General features: G+C 52.6%; 1 protein-coding gene and 1 long non-coding RNA gene across 2 annotated transcripts; one reads left to right on the top strand and one right to left on the bottom strand.

Moving 5' to 3' along the window:
- The first annotated feature begins 4,742 nt into the window (after positions 1 to 4,742).
- On the top strand, positions 4,743 to 25,121 carry ADRA1D (adrenoceptor alpha 1D). Its single transcript, XM_036323492.1, has 2 exons — positions 4,743 to 6,189; positions 23,121 to 25,121. Exons 1-2 carry the CDS (start codon positions 5,067 to 5,069, stop codon positions 23,693 to 23,695), a joined length of 1,698 nt encoding a protein of 565 aa, XP_036179385.1. The 5' UTR covers positions 4,743 to 5,066; the 3' UTR covers positions 23,696 to 25,121.
- LOC118663657 lies at positions 17,159 to 20,953 on the bottom strand. The gene is made up of 3 exons (XR_004970106.1): positions 20,838 to 20,953; positions 20,296 to 20,445; positions 17,159 to 17,394 (listed from the first exon to the last, which is right to left on the bottom strand). It is a non-coding gene; the product is annotated as an uncharacterized LOC118663657 (long non-coding RNA).
- Positions 25,122 to 26,407: the final 1,286 nt, after the last annotated feature.

Raw genomic sequence — 26,407 nt, 5'->3', positions numbered from 1 at the left:
AACAAACATTCACTGAGCAACTTCAAGAGGCCAGCACTGCACTAGCGACTGAGCACAAAAAGGCAAAATGCCACCGTCACTGGAAAGCCCTAGCAGGTCACTATCTCCAGGTAACACAGGAAAACACTGGAATTACTAAATACCGCTCTACCGAGGAATAAGTCAAAGGGGACCCAGACTGGGAGGTAAATGGGATTTCTGCAGACACTTAATGGTCATGTGGGACCAAGTTATCACCATTTTACAAATGGAGGTTTAGAAAGATTAAGTGATGAACTCACGAGAAGAGAGAGAGAGGGAGAACTGGCAGGATATCAAGTATAAGGCATAGCGAACACTGAAGTGGGGAGGCCAGCCTCACCTAATTTTTTTTCCTGGGACACTTGGGATTTTTTGCTTCTTCCATCTTTCCATTCCTCCAGGGAATTATTCAAAAGAAATCCTCTTTTCTTCACTTTCTTCTCCAGAGATTGAATCTTGGCCCAGGAGAAAGGAAATGGAAAATGGCTCCGGGCCATCTCATTTGTGAGCTGGAGGGCGGACATCCCAGCAGAAGCTGTCTCAGCCTCCCTAATTGGGTTTGGAGTCATGCAACCCTGCTTGGCCTAGCAACTTGATTATAGGCCACTTCCTCTGCGTTGACTGACTTATTTTAATTCTGTGTTAGGAAATCTCCCTCATTTGCATTTGCTGCTCCATTTGGGGGTCAGAGAATTTGTCAGGTTAGCAAAGTTTATCCCTGGAACTCTCTCATCTTTCTTTTCATTACCACAGAATATCCCTATGGAACATCTTCCCCACTCGTCCCAGCTCCCCATCTTACAATAATCAGATCTCATGGGATGGGAAGAGATATCAACCTTGTATGTCACCTCTACTAGGAGGTCAAAGAATTTGTGATGCAATGAAAAACACTGGTTCTTGGAGTTAAATAACCCAAATTATAAAGGTGGAATTTCAAGCACTAATAAAGAGATTCCCATTGTCACTAGATGGATTCTACCAGAGAGGGACTGCTTACTCTCCAAGAAGGTTAGAGCAATGCTAGCTAAAACTCCATTGCCCACCTCAACTCTCCTTTTGCATTCCGAGAGCTGAGTGCATTGAATTGTCATTGTCACCAGCTCATTCCCAAATGCCATTCCCATTCTGACCCTTTTTTAATAAGCCATGCTAGAAATATGCATGTTGGGCCGGGTCTGCTGGGTAGAGTGTAAACTGGAACGTCAGAGCAGCCAATCTATGTGCTCTTTTCATAATCTATCCATCAGGCATCGCCTAACTAATGTTCAGGTTGAGTCTTCCTGCAACTCTTCCTGTCCTGCAGCCTGAACAGGCTGGATCGCCATCAAATAAATCTATTCCCCTTTTCTCTGGGCACTTGGCTGAACCACGTTTCCCCCTTGCATCTGAGTGGAGGCATGGCCTTGGGCACAGGTGGTGTGCTTGCCTCCTAAAATGTCTATGTAACCCTCCACATTCCCCATTGGTTCTTGGGGGCCTTTGAATACAGACCATCTAGAGGAGGACTCCAGGCCCTTGGAGAATTCCCAGGCTCTAGGCAACAGTGAAGCCACACATTAGAAGGGGCGTGGATCCCTGAGTTGCCCTTGCCACCTGGAGCTCTGTCCACCAGAGCTGCCGGAGTAAATGAGAAATAAAGTTTTTAACTCACCGTAACTAATCTCTGCCCCACTCTGAGTTTTCCGTCCTAGTGGTTCTTCCAAATGTATCCAATATCCTGCTTCCCAGCTTATTTCCTCTCCTTGAAGAAAAATAAAGAAAAAGAAAAAAGAATATCTCTTAGGAGCAAACACAGTTGCAAGCAGTCACCCCAAGGTTCTCCCGAGCAGTGGGCTGCTTGCCAGACTCTGAGTAGGAATATCATTCCACTGGACCCATCCCGTCTCTACCATGATGGGAAATATAGTCACTAACTTCTGACTCCATTAATTTTAGGCAAAAATTAGCATAAATAATCAAATCATAAACTGGCCTCAAGTCCCCTGCAGTCTCTCTGATGGTGCTGGGAGGATGGATTGCAAAGTTTCTCCTTCCTGCAGAAACAACGTGCTTTCCCCACATACGCCCTAACCCCGAGTTCCTCATTCTGGAACTTCACAGGTGGCCTATTCTAAGCACCACTCTGCTGTCCTGGGAGAGGGTAGCACTGAGCCCTCACCCCTTCACCCAGCCCTGACCACAGTGTGTATCTGGTGTAAATGGCACAATTAGGGGCATCAGGAAGGCTTAGGTTGTGGGTTAGGTTGTAGCCAGGGGTAAGTCAGACCACAGGAAGCTTAAAAGTCAGACAAGGGCGACAGAACCCTTTGCAACTGAAGATTGGGATGGAAGTCCATGTTCTTCATAGGCACTGACCCCAGGAAGTGGCAGCTTTAGCCATGCTTGCCAGTGACGTGCATGATTTTGTACCCTTTCAGGCTCGGCTGCTATTCAGAGGTGAGGAGGTACTGGAAGAGTTTGGATTTGGATTTTCTTTGAAGATTTAATTAAAGATCATCTCCAGGACCCAGATATGCAACCCAGAGGAAACTTGTCCATCACAATGGAACAGCTTTCCTCCTGACTCTTTTGGGTAGCACTCCCTGCTGTTTCAATGTGAGCCTCGGGGTGGTAGGAACTTTGCTTTATTCAACATTATATCCCCAGTGCCAGGAACAGTTCCTGGCATAAGCTGGGGCTTCGTTAACTTGTGTTGAATGGATAATAAAGGTTGCCCAGGCTTGGTGGGGTGGAAGGGAGCTGGGGGTTGACTGGCTCATCCCCACAAGCAGGATTCCTGTCAGGAACACCTTCTCCATCAGCATTCTTTTTCATGCAGCATCTGACTCTGACAGTGCAAACTGCCTGCACCATCTTCACCGGAGAGGAATAGTCCCTTCATGACCTCGTCCTTCAAGCCTCCTCTTTAGGGGCTGGAGTTGAGGTTTATCAGCCTAGGAGTGAACGTACTCCTACTCTTAGGATGAACCTTTCCTGTTTCTTTACTCTCGCTCTAAAGGGGTCTCAGCAGGGGGAGGAGATGAGCACAGGTGTTTAGTTTTCCATTTTAAATGGAAGCTGTACCCCTGGATCACAAAGAGCCCAAGGGCCAGTGGGGTCTCCAGGCTCACCTTGCTTTCATTTCATCTCTGGTCAATTATCCAAGACCCAAGTGAAGATGGAAGATGTAATGGGGAAACTTGGGAAGGGCGTTGGAAGAGCTATTTCTAAACTATGACTAGAACAGCTTTGGCTTCCTGGGCTGGGGAAACGGGCAGGGAGTCCAAGGGGTTACCCCTCTCTACATTTCTGTTTCTTCTTCAAAGCACCTTCTCATCTAGGTCTTGCAGACATCCTGCCCGTGTCATCCACAGCCAGTGGGTACCAAGGCCGTGAGTTCTCCACCTCCTCCCAGACACCTCTCCAACAGGCTCTCATCTCCCCGGCATGGCACGAGCCTTCCTCATGCTGCTGGTACACAATGATGCTATCCTCCCTGCAACTCCCCCTTCCCCTGCCACCTAGAGTGCCCAGCACAGGGCTCACCCCATGACAGCAGCGTGGCCAAGTTATTTATTTCAGTCTAATGAGTAATCTCTTTTTATCTCTCCCTACCCAGTCCTACCTAGTCAGCAGAGGCTCCTCAAACCCTCCCCTCCACCTCTGTCCAGGGTTTGTACCAGTTCTGTGACCCTTTCTGCCTTCTATGCTCCCTGTTCAAACCTTGCCCTACCAAGACCCATTCAGCTAGCAAATGCAGGCCAGCTCTGAGGCTTTAACACATTAGCTCATTGTAACGCCATTAAGTAGACACTACTCTTAGCCTCATTTTACAGATGAGGAACTGAGGCACAAGGAAGTCAAACAGCTAATCTGAGGTGGAGCCTAGATCTGGAGCCAGACTGTCTGCAGCCTCCGCCCCCACCTTAACCATCTACCAAGTGCTCTTTCCCACCCTCCAGCACTTCAACCCTCCCGCCCCAGAAGGGAGCCGCTTATTTAGTGTAGCAAGGACTTTTTTTCTGACGTCTGACGTGGAGCAAAGTAACAGTGCAGAAGTTAGTATATGCAAACCGATGTGTCCTGGTCGGGCTCCCAGGTCTGTCACCATAGAGTCTCTTGTTTCTTCGCCCATCCCAAGCCGGGACAGGCATTTGACCCCCTCCCAGGCTCTCTCCTCGCCACCGCACTGGACAGAGGTGTTTAAGACCCTCCCCTGTCCAGTGGCCTGAGAGAAAGAAGAGGTGCGACAGATCCATCCAGGGAGTCCCAGGAGGGGACTCACCACGCCATTGCGCGGTTCAGTCCGCCGTCCCCCAATCCCAGGCGCTTGCTGCTCCCTGGCGGCCAAAGCCGGGAGCCCGGGGACCCGAGAATCGCTCCTTCTACACTCCGCAAACCCAAGGGCACCAGCAAGTGACCCAGAGGTTGGGGAAAGGGCGGGAGGAAGGGGGACACAGCTGAGGGGAAAGGGAGTGGAGCCGGGGAGGGTCGAGGGAGGGATCGCGGAGCTGACCTCGAGGAGAGAGGGCGGCCGTGGACACCCGCCGCGAGGCTGGGGTGGCTGCCGCGGGGCTGGAGTGCGCGGCAGCGCCCCACATCCTCCGCACCCCCGCTTGGCTGGAGCGCACAGCCCCTACCCGAGGCGAATGTGGCGTCCCCACCCCCCCGCGCCGGCCGCCCCCTCGCCGTCCCCGCGCCGCCCCTCCTCCGTCCCGCCCCCCGCGCCCAGTCGCGAGCGCCGCAGTGGCCGCCGCCTGCACCGCCCGGGCGGGGAGCCGGCGCTGTACCCGCTCGCCTAGGCGCTCAGAGCGGCTCGCCGGCGGCCCGGCTCTCCCGCCCGACTCCACGCCGGCCTCGGGGAGCCCCGGCCGCCGCGCCTCCGCCCCACTCTGCTGGCGGCCAGCCGAGCTCCGCGTCGCGGGAACTTGGGCAGGACTCCGACGGTACCGGGGCGCGGGGCGCGGGGCTGGACCGGAGCCCTACGGCTATGTCCGGCGGCCCCCTCCCTGACAGTCACTTTTGCTGTGCCCGGGTCCTGCCCCCGACGGCCGCGCGTTGAGATGACTTTCCGCGATCTACTGAGCGCCAGTTTCGAGGGACCCCGCCCGAACAGCAGCGCCTCGGGCTCCAGCGCGGGCGGCGGAGGGGGCGGTGCGGGGGGCGCAGCCGCCTCCGAGGGCCCGGCGGTGGGCGCAGTGCCGGGGACCGCGGGTGGCAGCGGCGGCGGCGGCAGCGTGGTGGGCGCGGGCAGTGGCGAGGACAACCGGAGCTCCTCCGGGGAGCCGGGGGCCGTGGGCGCCGGCGGCGAGGTGAACGGCACGGCGGCCGTCGGGGGTCTGGTGGTGAGCGCGCAGAGCGTGGGCGTGGGCGTCTTTCTGGCCGCCTTCATCCTCCTGGCGGTGGCGGGCAACCTGCTGGTCATCCTCTCGGTGGCCTGCAACCGCCACCTGCAGACGGTCACCAACTATTTCATCGTGAACCTGGCCGTGGCCGACCTGCTGCTGAGCACCACGGTGCTGCCCTTCTCGGCCACCATGGAGGTTCTGGGCTTCTGGGCCTTCGGCCGGGCCTTCTGCGACGTGTGGGCTGCCGTGGACGTGCTGTGCTGCACTGCCTCCATCCTCAGCCTCTGCACCATTTCGGTGGACCGGTACGTGGGCGTGCGCCACTCACTCAAGTACCCCACCATCATGACGGAGCGCAAGGCGGCCGCCATCCTGGCGCTGCTCTGGGCTGTGGCCCTCGTGGTGTCCGTGGGGCCCCTGCTGGGCTGGAAGGAGCCAGTGCCCCCTGATGAGCGCTTTTGCAGCATCACCGAGGAAGTGGGCTACGCCGTCTTCTCCTCCGTGTGCTCCTTCTACCTGCCCATGGCCGTCATCATAGTCATGTACTGCCGCGTGTACGTGGTAGCCCGCAGCACCACGCGCAGCCTCGAGGCAGGCGTCAAGCGGGAGCGGGGCAAGGCCTCCGAGGTGGTGCTGCGCATCCACTGTCGCGGCGCCGCCTCGGGTACAGACGGCGCGCACCGAGGGCTGCGCAGCGCCAAGGGCCACACCTTCCGCAGCTCGCTGTCGGTGCGCCTGCTCAAGTTCTCCCGCGAGAAGAAGGCTGCCAAGACGCTGGCCATCGTCGTGGGAGTCTTCGTGCTCTGCTGGTTCCCCTTCTTCTTCGTCCTGCCACTTGGTAAGTGACCCCTCTCCCACCAGCCCTTCCTTCCTGAGCCTGTAGCTATGCCTTCCTGGCACCCAGGCTTGGCTGGCCTTCCCACCTGAACATGGAACCTGGTCCCTTAGACAGAAGTGTGGCTCGGCTTTGTGGGGGACAAACAAGAGGCTCTCCGTGCTTACAGAATTTGTTTCACAGGCTTCTAACTTTTCTGTCCTTCCACTCCCCCTTCATTGTCATTACAATCCTGGGCTGTTTTACACTCTGGACGCCGCTAAATATAAAAGGTCAATGGAAATCTGTGCAAGCTCATAGTATGTAACAGCAGTGTATATGTTCACCTATATGTTAACAGACACACACACACACAGATATACATGTCAACCCCCAGAGGTGGGCACACAGACAGGGTGGGCCTACATTCGTGCATGGGCAGCAAGCCCTGGCCAGTCAACATGTGCATCAGCAGGCACCAGAAGCCACCTGCTTTCTCCCAGCACTCATTCAGTTTGGGAGCTGGCCCCTCCCCAGCTGGGATCTGTGAGTGCCCTGGGCTCTAACTTCTGCAACCTCCTCTTGGAATTGGGGGAGGGGCTGTGTGGGGGTAAGAAGGGAAGGGGAGGGAAGGGGGCAAACGATCAAATGGAAAGTTAATGTTGTTCGTTGTCTTTCTTAAATTTACTGAGTTTTTCAGCGCTTCTGAGAAACTTTCCTGTTTCTCCCACAAGGGTCCCTGCGGACCTGGGAAGTGGGCAGCTGTTCTGAGGGGCTTCCTCCCACACCCGAGGGTCCTCTTGGAAGCCTTGGGGCTGGGTCAGCACTGGGAGGAGAAGGAGAACAGCATTTCCGGGGACAAATTTACCCTGAGTCATTTCGTCCATGGCTGCAACCTCAGCAGGCCACGCAGGGACCTGCCCTGCCTTTCCCTGGCCTGCTCCTTCCACACTCTGCAGCTGAGTCTGGAAAGGGACAATGGCCTCCTTCCTGCTCCCCTGCTGGCTCTCTCCACACAGCGGCCAGAGTGATCTTTATACATTATAAATTAGAGTGTCACTCTCAATGAAAACCCCTCAGTGCTTTCTCACTGCCCTGGGAACAAAATCTAAACTCTCCAATATGGCCTATGAGAAGGTGACCTTCAAATGTATTATTGTCCAAACCAAAATGGGACATTAGGAATATTTATGCCTAGACCACAGGCATGAACCAGGACAGTAGGGACAAACCCAGACTTGTGGTCCCCTTCCTGTAAGGAGAGCCCCACGTGATGGGCTTCCTGCCCTCTGGCCTCATGGCTTGGCTGCCCTGCCTTTTGCTCACGGCCCCTCTGGCCTCTCTGACCCTCTTCTGGTTCCTTGCCCACATCCCTCATGCCCTTGCATTTGCTCTTCCCTCTGTCTGGCCTGCCTTGCCCAACCCCTCCTGGCTAACTCCCCATCCTTTAGGTCTCTACATAATGTCCCCTCTTCAGAGAGGCCTTCCCAGATGCCTCAGTCTCAGGGTGTCTTTCTCTGCATTTTCTCCCTCATGGCACAGGCTCTCTTCCTTTACTAGCTCCTTAGCTATAATCAGATCTGGGTATTGCTTGGTTTGGTGTCTGACTTCCCCAACTCGCCCACAAGCTCTGCAAGGGCAGGACTGTGCTGGTGGGGAAAGTCAGAAACAGCACCCAGCACAGTGCCTGGCATATGAAGAGCAATAGAGCACAGCAGCAAGGACCACAGGATCTGGTACCAGATAGCCTGGCTTTGAACCCCATCTCTGCTTCTTACTAGCTGGGTAACTTCTGGCAAATCCCAGAACCTCTCTATGCCTCTCTTTCCTCATCTATAAAATAAGGATGATGGTGATGGTTACAATGACGACCTACAGGGGTGTTAATAAGACTTCAGCGAGATATTATGTGTGACTGTAACATGGTGAGTGCCGTGTGAGCTGTTGCTTTGGTAGTGGATGCTCAATATAAGATAAGAAATGAATAAATCACCAACTTGAAAGTCACTCAGCCAGAGGCTGTGGTGGGGATAGGAGAGGGAGGGAGGGGGAAGGGAGAGGCAAATAGGCAGGAAGAGAAAGTCTGTGTGCCCCCCTTTAGAAACCCACCCACCTAGTATTTAGAACCACCCCAAGCCATCACCCAGGCTTCTTGCCCTCCCAACCAACCCCTGCTCCAGCCTTGCTCAGCTGCACCCTGTCATCCCAGGTGCCCTCATCCTCCCCTGCCCCTTGGTTCACACCAGTCCCCTGTAGAAAATAATCAACCTGTGTGTAGACTGCCATCTCCCCTAATGGTTTTTTAACTTCTTTTCAAATTTCTAGTTACAGAATAATGCACATGAGACGAAAATAATATAGCAAGTGCCCATGTACCCATAATCACCCATATTGAATAGATGTTCACATTTTGCCATATTTGCCTCTGGTCCCTGTGTCTCTCTTTTTTCAAATAGAACACAGCCACAGCTAAGTTCCCTTCTCCCGTCCTTTTTTGCTCCCTCCCTCCCCAATGGTAAATCTGGTATTTATCACTCCCACACATGTGTACTCGTCCCACAAATATCTGTACCCATAATAACAGAGAATATTGTTTTGTGTGCCTTTAGGATTTATGTAATCGCAGCGTGCCTGGCGCATCAATCTTCAGTTTGCCGTTTTCACCCAACATGGTGTCGTTGAGATTTATCCATGTCCACGCTGGCTCATTTCAGCAGCAGCGTGGTGCTCTGCTTGAGAGTGTGCCATGGTGTGTTGATGCAGTCTCCTGCTGAGTGCTCCGTGCTTCCAATTTCTCACTGATACAATCAACACGGAAAACGGCTACTGTTTTCTGAGGTCTAGATCACGTGTCCCCCGCTTCCAGGAATTCATCCCCAAATGTCCATGGTCTTTGCCCCTGGCTGGTACACACTGCTCTTTCTTAATCCTTCCATCTCTGCTGCTCCTCACATCTGGCGTGGTAACCCTGGGAGGGGGTTCTCCTGGTCTCCACCTTCCTACTGGTCTGTGGTGTGCCCAGCCTCCCAGGGCACCTCACTGTGCCCCAGAGCAGAGCCCACGGCCGCTGGTGGAGCTGAATTGAGTGGAATCTGGCAATAGCAAACAAACAGGACAGAGGCCAAGCAGGGACACAGAATATTCCAATCGCCACGAAGTGGCTCTGAGGGTAGATCAACAGAGAGAACAGGAGGATGGAGCCAGAGGTGGAGAAAGGGCAGCCTGAGGGTTATGCAGGAGGGCCAGGGGGCCAGGAGGTCCTGACACTCCCCAGCACTGGTCCCGGCCTGGAGGAGGAAGGCACCATTGAAGGAACAGGGAATATTCTGAGCAGCAATTTGTGGGGTGGGGGTGGGGGGGTAGAATGTGGCATCCAGGGGGTTGGCACATCTTGATAGGAGGTGCCAGTATGTGGTGGGAGGTGGGAACTTAGATAAGAGGGTCAAGAATGGGCGTGGTTGCAGAAGCAGAAAGAGGATGGAGAGGCAAAGAAAAAAGAGGGTCTGAGGACAGAGCCTGGGGAGCCCTCACTTTGAAGAAATCAGGAGGCAGCAGAGAAGGGGGGAGCCAGGAGGACTGACACTTTTCAGCTCCCCCAAGCCCTGGTCCCACACCAGATGTAAGGAGCAGCAGGGATGGAGAGGTTGAAAAAGCAGTCGGTGCCAGAAAGGGCCATAAGCCATGGCAACAAACGCACCCAGTAGAGCCATAGCTAGTGGTTGTCAAGAAGACCCAGGATGCTTTATACCCACACCTCTGGACACAAAGCCAAGTGGAAGCTGCAGCTACAGCACAGCTGTGACATAGCCAGGGAGTGGCCCTGACAGCCCAGAGGGCACTGAGAGCCTTAAGAAGGGAACCCAGGGTCCCAGAGGACCCTTGGCACAGGGAGCGAGTGACTGCCATTTATAAACTGAAATGCTGTGGGTCAGGCTGGAGCAGGAGTAGAGAGAGATACAGATGGGGTGTCCTGAACCATAGGGACTCTGCGGGCCCGGGTCAATGGCCAGGAGAGATTGGGACACAGACGCCAGGCACCTAAAATCCTGAGTGGCCTGAAGAGGGGCTAGGGGTCACCCCCCACACCTCCAGCTGCCCCCTTTCCCAGTGAGGAGCAACTGCAGGACATGTGCCAGCACGTAGAGAGTCAGCTCAATGAACTTGAGACATCACCTGTAGGACCCTGTGGTTTAGGGCAGCAAGTTCAGGGAAGGCAGCACCTGCCTTTCCAGGACACATGGGGAGCTGTGTAAGGAATGAGAAATACCACTCACCCCCATGAGAGGGCACTCACCTGCCTGGTGGTTCATACTGATGCCCAGCTGTGCTGTCTGCCCCATGAAAAATGACCACACATCCAGGTTTGGCCAAGGCAGCCCTGGTTATACCTGTTGACCTGCACGATTACTAATAGCGCCCCTTTCACTCTCAGAGATGTTCTAGTCTGGACGATAGAGTATGTGGTCTCCAGTCCTTGGAGGAGGGGCTCTTGGCAGCCCTGCCAATGAGAGATATGTGCCTCCTACCCTCACCAGCAAGCTGGTGCAGCACTAGGTGCCTGAGAAAATCATAAGACATTATGTAAAGGCTCCTTCTTACAAGATTATTTAGCCAGATGTCTAGAGCAGCCCAAACTTGTAGCATGCATATGGGGAGGGGCATCAGTTAGGACCTGCAACCTGCAGACTTCCATGGAGGACCCCTCAAAAAGGGGAGCATGACAAGGGTGGGCCAGCTAGAAATACACCAGAAAGCCTCTGCCCTGTACCCTTCACCCACAGCCTTTGGGTGTAGAAATGCCAGTCACCTTCCCTGCAGGCAACAGGGGGACAGAGGGACTGGAGGAACACTGTCCCGGGCAGGCAAGCACCCATCTGCAGAGAGCGCCCTTCCTCTCCCAGGCGTCTCCAGAGGCCCCATCTCTCCTGATGTTCTCATGGCAGTAGCATCCCACTGAGTCTGGCTTCAGCCTGCCAGCCATACCCAGAGGTGGACCTGTCCATTGAGACCTAGACGCGACACGCACGCACAGTCCCACCCCCTGTCATTCCTAACGGCCACAGGCAGATGCCCAGCTTGCACTCTTAGCTCTCTTTTGTTGGGCAGTCACCATGCCTCGCTGGCCTCCTAGTCAGCCTCTGAATGTATAGAATATGTTGGTCGCACAAAGCAGCCCCAGAGCCCACAGGCCCCTCTGAGATATACCTCCAGGTGAATAAGCTACCAGGAGGCTCTGATAGTGGCAGTCCCAGGACACACTGGGACCCCAGCCATGTGGGAGCCAGACCTGGGGCTCCCTCCTGTACTGTCAGCCTAGGTCCCCTGACCACCTCTGGATTTAATTAGGTGCTCCCTCATGCTCCAAGCATTCCGCACACCTTTATCACAGTGCACTGTCAATATTCTTACACATACCATCAGTGAGAGGGCAGAGGAAACTGTACATATGTAGGCAGAGAGGAGTGGAGGTCTTTGTGGGTCATCCTGTGGTTTGGGAAAACCTGGAATATACAACCTATGAGAAAACAGGTCACGAGATGAGGCCAGATGTCGTCAACTGAATGGATAAATAAATTATGATGTATTCATTGACTGGACTACTATACAGCTAGGAAAATAACAAACCTGATGACAATAGCAACATAGATGAGCTTCATGGACCCTATGCTGAGGAAAACAAGCTGTATCCAAAATGAAAAGCTAACATATTTTATGATTCTGTGTATATGACATTCCAGAACAGGTGAAACTAATCAGGATGGTGGTTACGTGTGTGTGTGTGTGTGTGTGTGTGTGTGTGTGAGAGAGAGAGAGAGAGAGAGAGAGAGAGAGAGAGAGAGAGAGAGAAATAGATATGGGGGGAGGAGTAATTAGCTGGAAGAGAGTACAAAGAAACTTTTCCAAAGAGCCAGGAATATTCTATCTTGATCTGGGTGGTGACTACATTGGTGTATGCATAATTAAACTTAACAAGCCATACTCTTAGGATGTATGTAATTTATAAAACAGGCTGTCAATATCTTATGCCTGAAAGAAGAGAAAGAGAGAGGGAGGAGGCAGGAGGAGGCTATGAGCCATGCTGAGGAATTGGTGTCCAGACTGAGGCACACTTTGGCAGCCAGCTATGGAGGGTAGATTCAGTGTGTGAGTCTGAAGGGTGTTGGCCAAGCAGCAAAGGACTCATCTCCAGAGGCTCCCTGCGGTCACAGACACAGGGGGAGAGGTGTGGTGTGCTTCACATCCTCGATAATGGCTATTCTATTCTGTCCCCTGGCCCAGAAGTTCGAAGAAGGGGCTGGCATTACGTCTCCTATCTATGCTTTTGTGGCACCTGGCGCAACAGTAGATGCTCAGTCAGTGTGCATAGAAGGAGGAAGTGGCATGGCCTCTTCACATCGTGCCATGCAAAGGTCTGGGTGGCAAAGCACAGCCCTCTTTTTTTTTTTTAAATTGTGGTAAGAATATAACATGAGATCTACCCTCTTAAATTTTTAAGTATACCATGCAGCATTGTTAACTAGGCACCTGTACGGCAGGTCTCTAAAACTTGCCTATTTTGTTTAAGTGAAACTTTATGCATGTTGATTAGCAACCCCCCACTTCCCCTCCCTCCAACCCCTCTTAGATTCTATGAATTTGTCTGCAGGCAGACCTTGTTTCATTGCACACTTCACTTTATTTGTGCTTCACTGATGTTGCTTTTTTTTTTTTTTTTTTTTTTTTTTTTTTACAAATTGAAGGCAAGACCCTCCACCAGCAAACATGCCACAACTCGCTTTATTGTGGTGTTCTGGAACCACCCCTGCAATATCTCTGAGGCGTGCCTGTATTTTAGATACCTCATACAAGTGGAATCAAGCAGTCCTTCTGTGAATGGCTGATCTCCCTTAGGGTAACAGCCCTCTATGTAAAGCCAACCATCCTTACTAGTGATGCATTGGGGATGGCCTCCCATTTGTGTGACCTGAAAAAAATTTTAAGCATAGCAGCTAACATTTACTGAATGATTACTGTGAATAAGAAACTATCTAGGGCTAGGACTTTACCCTTTTTTTTCTTTTTTTTTAATATGATGGATAGTTTCAAACACATACTAAGTAGAAAGAGCAGTATGATGATGGCCAGGAACCTGTGTCCCAGCTACAACAGCTATCAGTAATAAGGCCAGTCTTGGTTCATCTGAACCCCTACCCATTTTCCCACCACTGCGGATTATTTTGAAGAAAATTCAGACATCATATCAATTCATCTGTAAATTCTTCAATATGTATTTCAGAAAATAACTTTAAAAAATAACCATAATCATTTATAACACAAAATAATTGCTTAACAGCAACAGATACCTACCGAGTGTTCAAATGTTGCCTGTTGCCTCCAATTTTCAGTTTGTTTAATTAGGATCCAAAAAAGGTACATACATTGCATATGGTTGGTTTGCATCCTGTCTCTTTAATTGGTAAGATTCTACTTCACCCACCTTTATCCTTTCAACTTATTTGGTGAAGAAACCAGATTGTTTGCCTCCAGGAGTAGCCCAAAGTCTGGGATTTGCATCCCCATAGTGCCATTAATGTGTTCCTCTGTTGCCTATACCTCCTGTAAACTGTTTTTGGGCAATAATTCTTCTTTTTTGTAATATTAAGATTAATCAAGGCTTTAGGTTCCATCAGCCTAATCCATCCATTATAAAGTGTCCCATCAGCCTGTTACAAAACTGCTGTCTTAGCAGTCACTAGCCTGGGAACTTAAAGTGGTGAGACCTGAATTCTGTCTTCCCTGTACATTTGTTTGTTGAAATTCTAAAAAGAATTTGCTACTACCTGTTTGGTTACTTGGAAGAGTCTGTACAGGAAAAGCTGATTGACCCCGACCTTGACCAAACCTTCAACTCCCTATTCTTACCTTAGTTAGGCCTCCCTCCCCAGCTACTGCCATGATCCACCACTTCACCTTCTCTTGCCATCTTAAACTCCCTCACCTCCACCCATTTCTGAGAGCCCTAGCCCTTGAATCTGGCCATTCTTTCATGTGGGACATAGTCGTAGTGTGCCAGTAAATATTTAACAATTGGCTCTGGAGTGGGGGCTAATTTGTAGCATCTGCTCATTTCCATGGTGTAACTATTCCCACTGAGATCAATTTCAAGCTACCAAAGAGACATCAGCTAGTTTGCAAAGTTCTTTGGAAATTTAACAATCAGTTCTTGTGAGCCAGCGCAAGCCAGTGTCTAGCTGAGCACTTGCTAAAGAGAAATCACACTTGTCATAGGCAGGCTTCCTCCTCAGGGCAGCCTCAGAGTGGCCCCAGAAGTCCTGCATGTCCCCTGTTGGCTCTGAATCTCTCTCAACCCTTTTCTGCCCTAAGGGTCTCACTCTATCTGTTGCTGCTCAGCCCTCTCTGTCTTCACCTCTCCTCTGCATACACACAGCATGTAGATGTGTCTTGAACTTCCCCCAAAAAAATGATTTGCCCTCAATCCTGTGGCTCCTTCACCCTCACCCCCTCCCCATCTTCTCACTATAATCTTTCCTGCTTTTTACCTACTTGCAAGAATATCCTGTGCTGCTTAACTTCTTTTAAAAATATTTTTATATTAATCTTAATCGTAAATGTCAGAGCTGGGCCCTGGCCAGTCTGGCGCAGCTGGTTGGGCGTCATCCTGTGCACTGAGGAGTTGCTGGTTCAATTCTGGTCAGGTTACATGCTGGGGTTGTGAGCTCAGTCCCAGGCAGGGGGCATGCAGGAGACAGCCAATCAATATTTCACTTTCACATTGATGTTTCTATCTCTCTCTCCCTCTCCTTTCCTTTCTCTCTAAAAATCAATAAAATCTTAAAAAACAAAGTAAGTGTCAGAGCTGGGACTGGAACCCAAGCACTCTGGCCCCAGAGTCCTTGTTACTTCCTGCCGGGGTCAGAGGTCAGGCTAGGGCCAGGGTTCAGGTCAGTTGGCAGTCATGATTTAAGCTTTAAATCTCACTGAACCCCTCGGCCCCTGCACTCATCCCCCAGGCTCACTTTCATGCTCCCTTACGCCCCAGATCCTGGCCACAATGGTGTCCTGAGCATTGCCACGGGACAAGGCCACTTCCTGTGTGACTTGATCCTCTCACAGATCTCAGAAGACCCCGAGAGTCCTTGAACCCACCCCTCAAGAGAAAGTTTCTGAGGCCCTGCTGAGCCCTGCCTTACCCTGCTTCATGAGCTTTATGCCCACCAAAAGGTCTCCTGCGAATGCTGGAGGGTTTGTCTGACCCACCCAACAGGGTCCTGGGCCCCTGAGAGCTGGTGTTAGGGCCTCATGGGCAATGCCTAGCAGCTCAGTGCTGGGACTCCTGGACAGAGTGCCCACTACCTGGGGACCTTCTCTCCTCTGGCATAAGCACTGATCTGCTCAGGCCCATGAGCCATCGGTCAGCCCAGCTCCTGAGCTGAGAGGCTCATGCCCTGATCAGGGTCCAGTTCAGCTGAGCACAAGAGCCATTTGGCAGGGACTTCAGCCTTGGGCACCCAGAGCTTGGGATATGGCTACTCCAAGGCCACAGATCAGGAAATAATGAGTTAAGAAGAGACAACAAAGAGTAGAAAGAAGGAGGAGAAATAGGGAAGGTGGAAAGGGAGCAAAGGGGAGGGAAGAGTTGAAGGGAAATGGGTGGAGCCCAGTGTAGGACTCAGGACAGGTCTGTGACTCATCTTCTTCCCTTGGACCCCACCAGGTGGCCTCCGTGGCTCTAGGAGCTGCCCCCACCCCCACTAAGGTGTAGGGGAAGGGAAGACTGGTGCAGCCTGATATTTCCTAGTTGGCTACAAGTTATGAGCAAGGCTGGCTGTGAATTCTGACATTGCGCCAAGAAAGAACGAGTTCCCCCTGGTGAGGCCAAAACAATGCCGTTAATCACACAGTCTGCCCCTTGGCTTCGGAGCTGTCACTCCTCAATGAGGCTTGGCCACATTGGTCACCACCAGCCTTAACTGGCCTCTCAGCCTCAACTCCTGGGCCTGGCCATTCCTGTTCCTCGGGAGAGGGGACTAGACTGTGATGATCCAGACTGCAAATACACACACCCCTAACCTCACAAGCTGCTACCTCAGTTTCCCCAAAATGTGTAGGCCAGAATGGCCCAGCCAACATGCCAGAGAGTGAGCTCACCTGCTGACAAGGAAGAGGCCCTGCCACTTCTGACCAGCGATGTCTGCCTGCCTTGCACCATCCTGTCTGTTGAGTAGGGAGAAGTGGACACAGATATGCGTACTCATGCCCTGCCTTTCCCAGCAGTCGGCAGAAGAATTGGTCCAGTGACAAAGACGTAATCCCACCATTGTAGGTTGGGAAGCAAGCAAAATGGCTTGAAGATAAGTCCTTGGGTGTCTTAGATCCGGTCCCTAGATGCAGAGCCTGAGAAGGGGGTTCTTATGCAAGTGATGGACTGAGGGAGGGTCTCAGGAGGCACCTGCAAGTAAGGAAGTAGGCTAGGGCAGGAAAGAGCTAACCCAGGATATGGTCTCAAAGTCTGGCCTCAGCCTGGTCCTACCAGAGCCCTGGAGCAAGATTGGCAGCACAGAATTGTACCACCTGGAGGCCAGGGAGCTGGCTTTTCCTATCCCATATCAGTTTGTCCCTGGCTGTGAGCTGCCCCTTGGTGTGGAGGTGTCATCTCCCAGTTGAAGCAGCTCTCATTGGCCGAGGACAATTCTCCAGAGAAGGAAGTACTATGAGCTTTAGCATCCACCACTCAGTGTCTGAGGGCTGATGCACCTGGGCGAGGCACCAACAGCATCTACTTCAAACCTGAGGGGTGACTTTTGAGCAAAGACTTGAAGGAGGGGAAGGAGATGGCCAAGCAGCTCTGTGGCTCCTCCTAGATGGTGGGGGTCTGTTTGGTACTCTTTCTTGAGAAGTAGCTCCCCCAAACAGCCCAGCTCTTATGAGTGTCCTATGTGGCAGGTCCCATGGGGCACGTTAGATGCCACACAGAAGGCTAACAAATGCCACCTAGCCTGCTGGAGGCAGAATTAAGAGGTGCTCAAGGAACACACAGTCCAGAAACTACTATCCCAGGGCAGGGGGGTTAATCACAGAAACACTCCTAGAGAAGGTGGTTCTAGGCCCGAGTTGAAGAAGGGGAGTACTCACTATGGAGAGAGAAGGAGGGCCATCCTGGCCAGGCCAGCATGCGAAAGCCCAGAGGTGGGGATGAGGCAGCTAGTGTTTATGGTTCTTCCAGAATCCCTGGAAGAACAAGAGAAGTTCTATTTCTATCTTTACAAGATGCTACAGGAAGACCAAGTGCTTTAGGGCTAGATTGATTCAAGTTCAGAACTTGACCCTATCCCTTGCCCTCTGGAGATAACTAGAATCTTCCTGCAAGGTGGATGCCAGTGCCATGAGAGTTAAATGAGAAGTACAGCCTGGCCAGTGTGGCTCAGCAGTTGAACATCAACCTGTAAACCAAGAGGTCACGGTTCAGTTCCCGGTCAGGGCACATGGCTGGGTTGGGCATTGATCCCCAGTGTGGGGTATGCAGAGGCAGCCGATTAATGATTCTCTTTCATCATTGATGTTTCTCTCTCTCCCCCTCTCCCTTCCTCTCTGAACTGTGAACTGTGGGGACAAAGCTGATGGACACAGTGAAGAGTAACTCAAATAGTACAGGAGAAGGTGATGTGTGCTGTGAAAAACAATAGAGCCGGTTGAGGAGGTGGAGAGCACAGGGCTATAGGGAGGACACTGTAATTTTAAGTGGAAAGTCAGAGAGATCTCACTGCCTTTACAAGACTCTTCTAAGGGAACTCTTACATTTAGCAGTGGGGACATAACGAGGAAGCAGCAAAGGAAATTGACACAGAGTCAAAAATCCAAGAGAGTGGCACCTGGAAGCCATGTGAGATGACAAGTGTCCAGGATGTACAGGATAAGTGTCTTCAGGGTGGAGACCTGTGTGAGTTGGGACTGTGGGGCAAGGTGGTAGAGTGAAAAGTAGGTAGGGAAGAGGAGACAGGTGTGGATGGAAAGAGTGGAGAGAATGAGGGTGCAGCTGTGACAGAGACAAGCTCACGGGGGACTGGTGGCTCAAGAGCACCACAGCACAAGTAGGTGATGAGCCTTGAGTGAGAGGAGTGACTCCTTTCTGACCAAGGGGAAGAGAGAGGAGGAAAGTTTGAGCGCGTCCCCAACTTCTTTAGCTTCTGTTTTCCCTGTGAAACAGGAAGTGAGGTCAAGTGCTCTGGAGAAGGTGAAGGGGCAACCGCAAGGCTTGCAGAAAAGAGTCAAGGCTCAAAGGAGCTAGTGCAGCAATAGGGGAGAGCTGGCTGAGGACAGTGGCGAGACTGCTGGAAATAAAGGACGTTACACTGAGGTCGAGACCTTAAGTGTGTTTAGGGTGAATCGCTCCAGAGTTAGGATCTGGCTGGAGAAGACATGGATGTGGGAGCATTGCAAGAGAGTTGGAGTCTCAGCCAAGCCAAGAAGGAAGCAAACAGAAAGAGCTGATGGGAGAAACCAAGGGGCGGGCAGCTCAAAGTACAGATGAGAGAGGGGGGAGGGAAGCTGCAGTCAGCAGTGGAAATGGGTTCTAAGTGAAGAAATAAAATGCTCAGACATGTTTGAAAAGAATCCCCCAGCTGCTGTGGAGAACAGGGTTATGGGGCAGGAGTCCACTTGAAAGGGCACTGCATGCGGTAGCTGGGACTGATGGTGCTGGGACCAGGGTGATTACGGGATGGTGCACAGTGGGGGGATTCTGGGACTGATAGGAGTTGGCAATGATGGGATGTCGGGTGCAATAGAGAGGCGTCAGAATGTATTGAGCCTCTACGATATGCCAAGCATGGTGTGGGGAGCTTACCATTTAAGGTTAAGATAGACAGGAAACTGATAGCTACCTGCGGTGTTCTTGGCATTTAGAAGTGAGTAGATATGCTGGGGTGGGGGCAGTGGTGAGGAGGAGGGAGTCCAACTAAACCCTACTGGCTTGGGAGGGAGTGCAGGGGAAGGCTTCCAAGAGGAGGTGCCATTGGAGCTGGCACTACCAGGTGGCGGAAAGAAGAAGGGCATCCAGAATGACCACGTGCAAAAGCCCAAAGGCAAGACTGAGGAGCCCGCTATGGCCAGAGGGCAGTGAGAAGTCAGTGTGGCCACTTACCTAATGCACGTAAAGACAGAAGTAAGACTGCAGAGAGAAGCAGGAACCACAGGAGGAAAGGGAGCTAGGGGGCGATGCTGGGCTCCTGGATGGAGAGGTGGGAAGGTGAGGGAGGGCATGCCATGTGAGCCTCTGGCTCCAATGACGGCTGCCAAGATGAGTTAGCACAGCTGGGCTTCATGCTTGCAAGGAAGGCTGTGGGCAAAGTGGGGAGTGGGAGAGAGAGCCAGAAAAGGGGGCTGCCAGGCACTGAGAGAGTGGCCTTGTCTCAGAGTCCCCAGCTGTCCATTGAGGTTTTCCTGTATCTGAGCTACAGGTGCTGGCAAAGGTGTGTGCTGGGCAGCTGGAGAGGAGTGAGGAGGCAAGACAGGGGAGTCAGCTGGTCAACCTGAGTAGCCATAACTCAAGAGTAGCTGGGGGAGGAGAAAGCTGGGAGTGGCTGAGAAGCACTTGTCCACTGATGTCCCCACAGCAGGGCAGCAGGGCAGCAGGGCAGGGACAATGCTGACAATACCTCTGGGCAGAGGTGGGTGTGAGACTCTGCCTTCTATGAAGGAAACAGGAAATGTCTCTTGGGAGTTACTGCTTGTGGAAGCTGGCGCCCAAGGCACAGATGTCTTTTTTTCAGGCAAGATGTCTACACACAGTGGGCAGAGAGCAAACAAAGTTGTGGCAGATGCTGTCGGTGCCTCATCCATCTCCCTAGACCTAGACCTTCAGTGCACTAGTAGGCTAACTTCCACCCCAGCACCTGCCTTCGTCTCTCTGCCTGGGGGCTTTCTCTGCCCACCAGAATCCCCCTTGCCCACCCACACAGTAGGCAGGAAGTATGGAATAACTATGGGAGTGGGTGTATAGATACTTCATCCCAGGGGAGGGGGTAACTCTGAGGTTCCTGTTCTCCACTGGCTCCCAAAGCTCCCAGGCTTTTATTGGCTTTCTTGTCTTTTCTCTCGTATTTCCCACTCCACTACCCAGGATTCACTTACCTCCCAAATAACAACTTGTCTTGGGGGGGCCTGCTTCTGGGGGAGCCTAAAGTAGGATGTCAGCAGGACACAGTAGGAAAAACGGAGGCTGCAAGGCTGTTTGAATCCCAGCTCCTTTTATGTAAGGAATCCGCAGCTGGCGGCAGGCTCCTGTACAGGTTGGTTGAGAATAAATTAGCATGTGAATGTTTACAACAAGGCCCATGGCCACACAGTATGCCATGTCGCCTACTAATCCGAATCAAAACCACACTGATAACAATGCCCTTTGGCCAGCTTCAGACTCCTTGCTGAAAGCATAGTCCACCGATTTGTCATCCTGGGCTAAATATAAAAAATTGTGGCCTGAGTCAGAACGTTATTTTCAGCACTCTGTCTTACTCTCAGCCATTGAGGGATGCTGTTCCGAGGGCTGCTTTCCTGGAGGCTGAGGGCAACCCTGATGGACCCCATGTTCCAAAGACAACTATCCAACTCCTCTCCCAGGGGATAGTGTCTCCTTAACACACCCTGACCGATGTCCCAGCCTCCCCCAAACATACCAGGTCGAGGCTTCTGTTTCTGGCCACTCTCCAGAGCTGGGAAGTGGGTGCCTTCCAGGTCTGAGGTCTCCTCTCTCAAAAGCCACAGAAATAGGGAAAGGGGGCATGAGTAACAGAAGTATTTATTAAGAACTTGTTAAGTGCTAGACCCTGAAATTTATGAATCTTCACAAAACCCCTGCCAGACAAGTATTATTTTTAAAAAATATATTTTTATTGATTTCAGAGAGGAAGGAAGAGGGAGAGAAAGATAGAAACATCAATGATGAGAGAGAATCATTGATTGGCTGTCTCTTGCATACCCCACACTGGGGATCGTGCCTGCAACCCGGACATGTGCCCTGACCAGGACTCGAACCATGACCTCCTGGTTCATAGGTCGACACTCAACCACTGAGCCATGCCGGCCGAGCCAGAGAAATATTATTGACTGTATTTCACAGAAAGGGAAAGTGAGACTTAGCCAAATAACTGACTCAGGGCTACTTAACCAAGGTTTGAATGGCCTATGCCGCACAATGCTGCGTACTCTTCCTCTTCCCCCACGGTGTCTCTAAGCACCCGCAATTCTCTAAATGGGGGTGGGTGACATGCAAGTGCCCCACATTCAAGAGGAGAACATAGTGCCCTGCCCCAGTAGGGGACCCTGCTCTTATTTCTTTGGGGGGAAGGGGAAGATCGAGCAGGTCTCACGATTTGTCAAGGCCCCCTACCCTGGCTGCTCAGCCTCTTAGGCACCTGCAGCTTCTGCCCAGAATGGGACACTCCTGCCACCTACCCTCTGCCCCTGCTGCTGCTGAGGATGAGTGAGGCTGAGAGAGTGGCCTTCGCCCCCTGGATCATGCCTTTACGCTTTGTTGGGTGCTTCTCAGAGACATGATAGAGACGCCAGGTGACAGGTTTATGAGAGGATCTTCCTGGCATAGCTCAGACCCTAGAGCTCCACCCCCTTTTGCCTGGCACTGCTCCCCGAAAGCCATCCCAGAAGCCTTCCCTGACCATGCCCACTGGGACAGCCCACTGTCCTGCATTCCGACAACCATGGACATTGTTTATTGAGGTTTGATTCTAGGCCCTGTCTCTCACCTGCTTAAAAATATCCATGGCTCCTCACTACCCACAAAATAAAAGCCGAACTTCCCAGAATTTAAGGCCCTTCTGTCCCAAGTTTTCTGAGTGCATCATACACAACACTCCCAGGCCCCAGACTTGTTACCCTCTTGTCCTTTCTACTCCCACACCATCTGCCCTTCCTATCCTGGCTGGCTCCTGCCCGTTCTCTGAGATCCCACCTGCGTTCCCAAGATATTGGGTCCACATTGCTAACAAGGGAGCAGGGCCATGTTTGAAGGGAGCTCAGCGCAGTGCCTGGCATGGGGCAAGCCTTGCTCAACGCTGGTCAGGAGTTCGTACCCTTTTTGTGCTAGGGACTATGTAAGAGCCCTTCTCAGAGTCACCCTTTCAACTGCACTAAATAAAATACAAAGGTCTGCCAGTGAGGCAGATTTCATTGAACCCTTTGCCAAAATATTTTCAAGTGAAATTTATGATATAGTAATAAATGTGCTTCTACGTTAAGGCACGAAATGAGATCTAGAGGGGTGTTCCAGTGATCATCATCTCCAATAGTGAGGCACATAGACAGTATTTCAGAACATCTGCAACAACTGAACGTGACAGAAAAATATCTACAGGACCTGGTAATATTAGGTTGAGCCTTAGGAAACCGCCAATGTTGCACCAGTTTCGAGCTACAAAAACTGTAATTTCATATGGTTTTGCCCAATTCTACTCCGGTTTGTTGCCTACCCTCATCATTAAGGGAAATGCTCACTTTCCGGTATTGTGAGTAAAACTAAGGATGACTCTTTTCCCCCATTTAAGTTCATGGACCCCCTGGAGTTATATCAGGGACCCCCTTGGGGAGAAGTAGTTTGAGAGCCCCGAGTTCAGTGGTTCTCAACCTTCCTAATGCCGCGACCCTTTAGTACAGTTCCTCATGTTGTGGTGACCCCCCAACCATAAAATTATTTTCATTGCTATTTCATAACTGTAATTTTGCTACTGTTATGAATCGTAATGTAAATATCTGATATGCAGGATGTATTTAGGCGACCCCTGTGAAAGGGTCGTTCGACCCCAAAGGGGTCGCGACCCACAGGTTGAGAACCGCTCAGCCAGGGCCCCTGGAGGTCGGGGAGGGTCGCCCCTTACCGTCCAGGGGCCGCCTGGACCTCCCTCCTCCTGGAGCATCTAACCCACGTGAGTCTCTGCTCCCCACAGGTTCCCTGTTCCCGGAGCTGAAGCCCTCGGAGAGCGTCTTCAAGGTCATCTTCTGGCTCGGCTACTTCAACAGCTGCGTGAATCCGCTCATCTACCCCTGCTCCAGCCGCGAGTTCAAGCGCGCCTTCCTCCGCCTCCTGCGCTGCCAGTGCCGGCGCCGCCGGCGCCGCCGCCCCCTCTGGCGGGTCTACGGCCACCACTGGCGGGTCTCAACCGGCGGGCCGCGCCCCGACTGCACCCCCAGCCCGGGTGCTGCGCTCCCCGGGGCCCCCCTGGCCCTCGCCGAGCTCGCGGCCCCAGGCTCTCCGGGCACACCCGAGGCGCAGGCTGGCGTCGCCGGCCGCGCAAAGCCGTGCGCTTTCCGCGAGTGGAGGCTGCCCGGGCCGTTCCGGAGACCCACCACCCAGCTGCGGGCCAAGGTCTCCAGCCTGTCGCACAAGATCCGCGCCGGGAGCGCCCTGCGCGCGGAGGTGGAGGCTGTGTCCCTTGGCGTCCCCCACAACGTCGTGGAGGGCGCCACCTGTCAGCCCTACGAACTGGCGGACAGCGACGACCTCCGGGAGACTGATATTTAAGCACCCCCAGAGCTAGGCCTGGGTCGGGGCGGGGGGTGCTAGGGGAGGTGGATAAGGTGGGGTGAGGGCGAGGATGTGAGGAGCGGCTAGCTTTGTTCAAGAGGCCCGTGGATCAGGGATCCGAAACTGATCAGGGCAGCTGCTCTCCAGCGGCCCTGAGGAAGGGAGGCGGAGCGGTGCCCTGGAGTGGGTGGAAGGTGATGGGCCCCCACTAGACACAGATGCCTGAGCTCCTCCTTTCCGAGGGAGGTGGTGCGGACCTGGGTGGGGGGCCATTTGCTCCCAACCCCTATTTGAGAAACACTGCCCCATCCATGCCTTGAACTCTGGGTAGACAGCCCCAAGTCTGGCCAGGCAGGCCTGTCCCTCCTCTCGGGGAGAAAGGGGCAGGGAGGGCCTGCATGGCCACCCCACTGCCTCCCTAGGAAAACGTCATTGGGACACAGTTTCTCCTTACTGCCGCCTGGAGGAACCTGGAGACCTGTCACCGCCACCCGCAAGCTTTGGTGGCAGAGGGATGACTGTTTTTACAAGCCTGTTGTATTTACCCGTGGACCCTGCCGGTACTCCTCCTTGCACACCGCATCACCTGCCCCTGCCCCCCCGTACCCCCCCCCCAAGGGCCTTACTGTTTACACTCTGTACATAGCTCCTGTGCCTGTGCCCATCACCTCCCGCTGGGATCCGGAGCTGTCACATGGGGAGAGCTTTATTTGTCATTTTGAGACATATTTATTGGCAAGAGTACTTCTATTTTGTCCAAACCGTGCAAACTGTCCCTCCTTAGCTTATAACCTATAAAGAACTACTTTTTTTTCTTTTCTAGAATTCTTCAAGTACGAAAGGCCCACAACAGGATAGACTGGGTATTCGTGCACCTTTCTAGTTTCAACTTAACTGGCTCTTTAACGGCCCCTTTGGGACTTGTAGCATAACCAAAGGCCTCTGGAGGAGGAGGAGGTTTTAAATTCACACGCCTAGTCTTGGGAAACAAAACAGTAATCATAAACACAAATCTCCGCGTTGCCAGTCTCCCCAGATGTACCTGTGATGCAGTCATCAGTTAAGTGGGTGGAACGTTACAAGAAAAAATATACAAGCCCAAGTAGACAGGTGTGCATGCTGAGTGAGAGAACACCTACCCGGGAACCATGCTTGGCACCCCAAGAGGGCCCCACTTTGCAGCACTTTGGCCACCCTACAGCTGGGGTCACTGGGGGACAGCCCTTATGGTCTCACAGGGGTGGGGGCTGTTGGTCAAACCAGGGGTCCAGAATCAGACGATTGAACACTGGGCTCCTGGGCAGGGGTCCCTAGCAGGGGAGGGTCCCCGCACAGGGTGAACACTGGTTCCCACATGTCAGGGCAGGTAAGCCACCGGAGGTCAAGAGTGGGGACCAGGGAGCAAGGTGGGGAGGGAGTCTTCATCAGGAGGGTTTTTAGTGGGGGAGGGAGCCTCCTTGTCCCCATAACAGTGGACATGGAGGTAGGCAGTGTGGGCAGCTTGGCCAGTACTTTCTGTCGGCACGATGATCAGCAAAACATGTCCAATGTTCAAGCCTCAGCCATCTCCGCTCTGCACCAGCTGCCTCCTCCTGTACCCCCCATACCAGGTACCCAGCCTTCAGGAGATGGGGGAGAGGCCCCAGAGAGGCTGTGCTTCAACAGGGGCATCCAGGGACCCCGTTCTGATCATCAATAAAGCACTGAGCCGCTGCCCTTGGTCTCAGGACATGCCAGAAAGTTGTAAAGTGGCCAAGAGGAACGGAGGGAGTAGCGCCAGCCCTTCTGGAGGAGGGAGCCTCTTGCCAGTGATTTGGGAGCATTTGGAAGAAGTGCATTCACTGCACCATTTCCTGAGACCTCAGGTGCCCTAGCTCCCTCCCACCCGCAGCCTGGCCCACACAACTCATTAAAGACTGTCCCTGTCGTGCCTATAAAAAGGGGCCATTGTCCCTTTTTTATCACCTTGAAATGCCAAGGTGATTAGGGAAATAGGGAAGACTCAGAACCCATCAAAATGGGAGTAAGAGTTCCTTTGCACAATCCTCAAGAAATGAGGGAGTTTGTTAGTGAGAAGGGCATGGTCCTGTGAGATGTGACAGGGGAAAAAGCAAGTCTCCAAAGACACTGGCATTTGTCCAATGACCTACCCTCCCCCACCTCCTTAGAAAGCCTCACTCCTGTTCCCACCCAAAACCTCTAGCTCCAGTCCACCCTCCCTCTCAAGCTGGGCTCTTACCACCCATCTTGCCTTGCTTCCCACACTCTTCAGGGCCTCTGTCCCCAGCATTCCACAGGACCACTTTTGCAAATCACCTGGGACCTTTCATTTCCCTGATTTCCTCCCATCATCTGTCTGTGCTGCAGTTCACACTAGTGGCCACTCCTGCTTCCTGAGATGTCCCTCCGCTGCTGAGCCACGCCCCTGGGATCTCTCTGGTCCCCTGACCACACTCTCTCTCCTGCGCAGGCGCCTCTCTCTGTCCTTAAATGTCCCCCAGGGTTTTCTTCTTCCTTTTCTCAACTCTCCACACAATCTCACCCATTCAAAATCACCTCAGTCACATACATAAATGTCTCCCAAGGGTCTAGCTCCAGATCCAGAGGTGTGTGTTCATTCTCCCCCAGATGGCCCCCAGACACCCAGGTGCAAGCCCACTCATCTTCTGCAAAGCATCTCATCTGCTCTGTGCAGGCATGACAAGGCCA

This window comes from Myotis myotis, unplaced genomic scaffold, assembly GCF_014108235.1.
Source record: "Myotis myotis isolate mMyoMyo1 unplaced genomic scaffold, mMyoMyo1.p scaffold_m19_p_9, whole genome shotgun sequence".
In the NCBI taxonomy this organism is placed as follows: domain Eukaryota; kingdom Metazoa; phylum Chordata; class Mammalia; order Chiroptera; family Vespertilionidae; genus Myotis; species Myotis myotis.
The sequence above is the reverse complement of the archived record's forward strand: the minus strand, read 5'-3'. Positions and strand labels throughout refer to the sequence as shown.

Excerpts from the sequence above, each read along its gene's own strand:
- ADRA1D (XM_036323492.1), top strand. The coding sequence starts at position 5,067 with ATGACTTTCCGCGATCTACTGAGCGCCAGTTTCGAGGGACCCCGCCCG. Across the intron at positions 6,190-23,120 it reads CTTCTTCGTCCTGCCACTTG|GTTCCCTGTTCCCGGAGCTG; the intron begins GTAAGTGACCCC and ends TGCTCCCCACAG.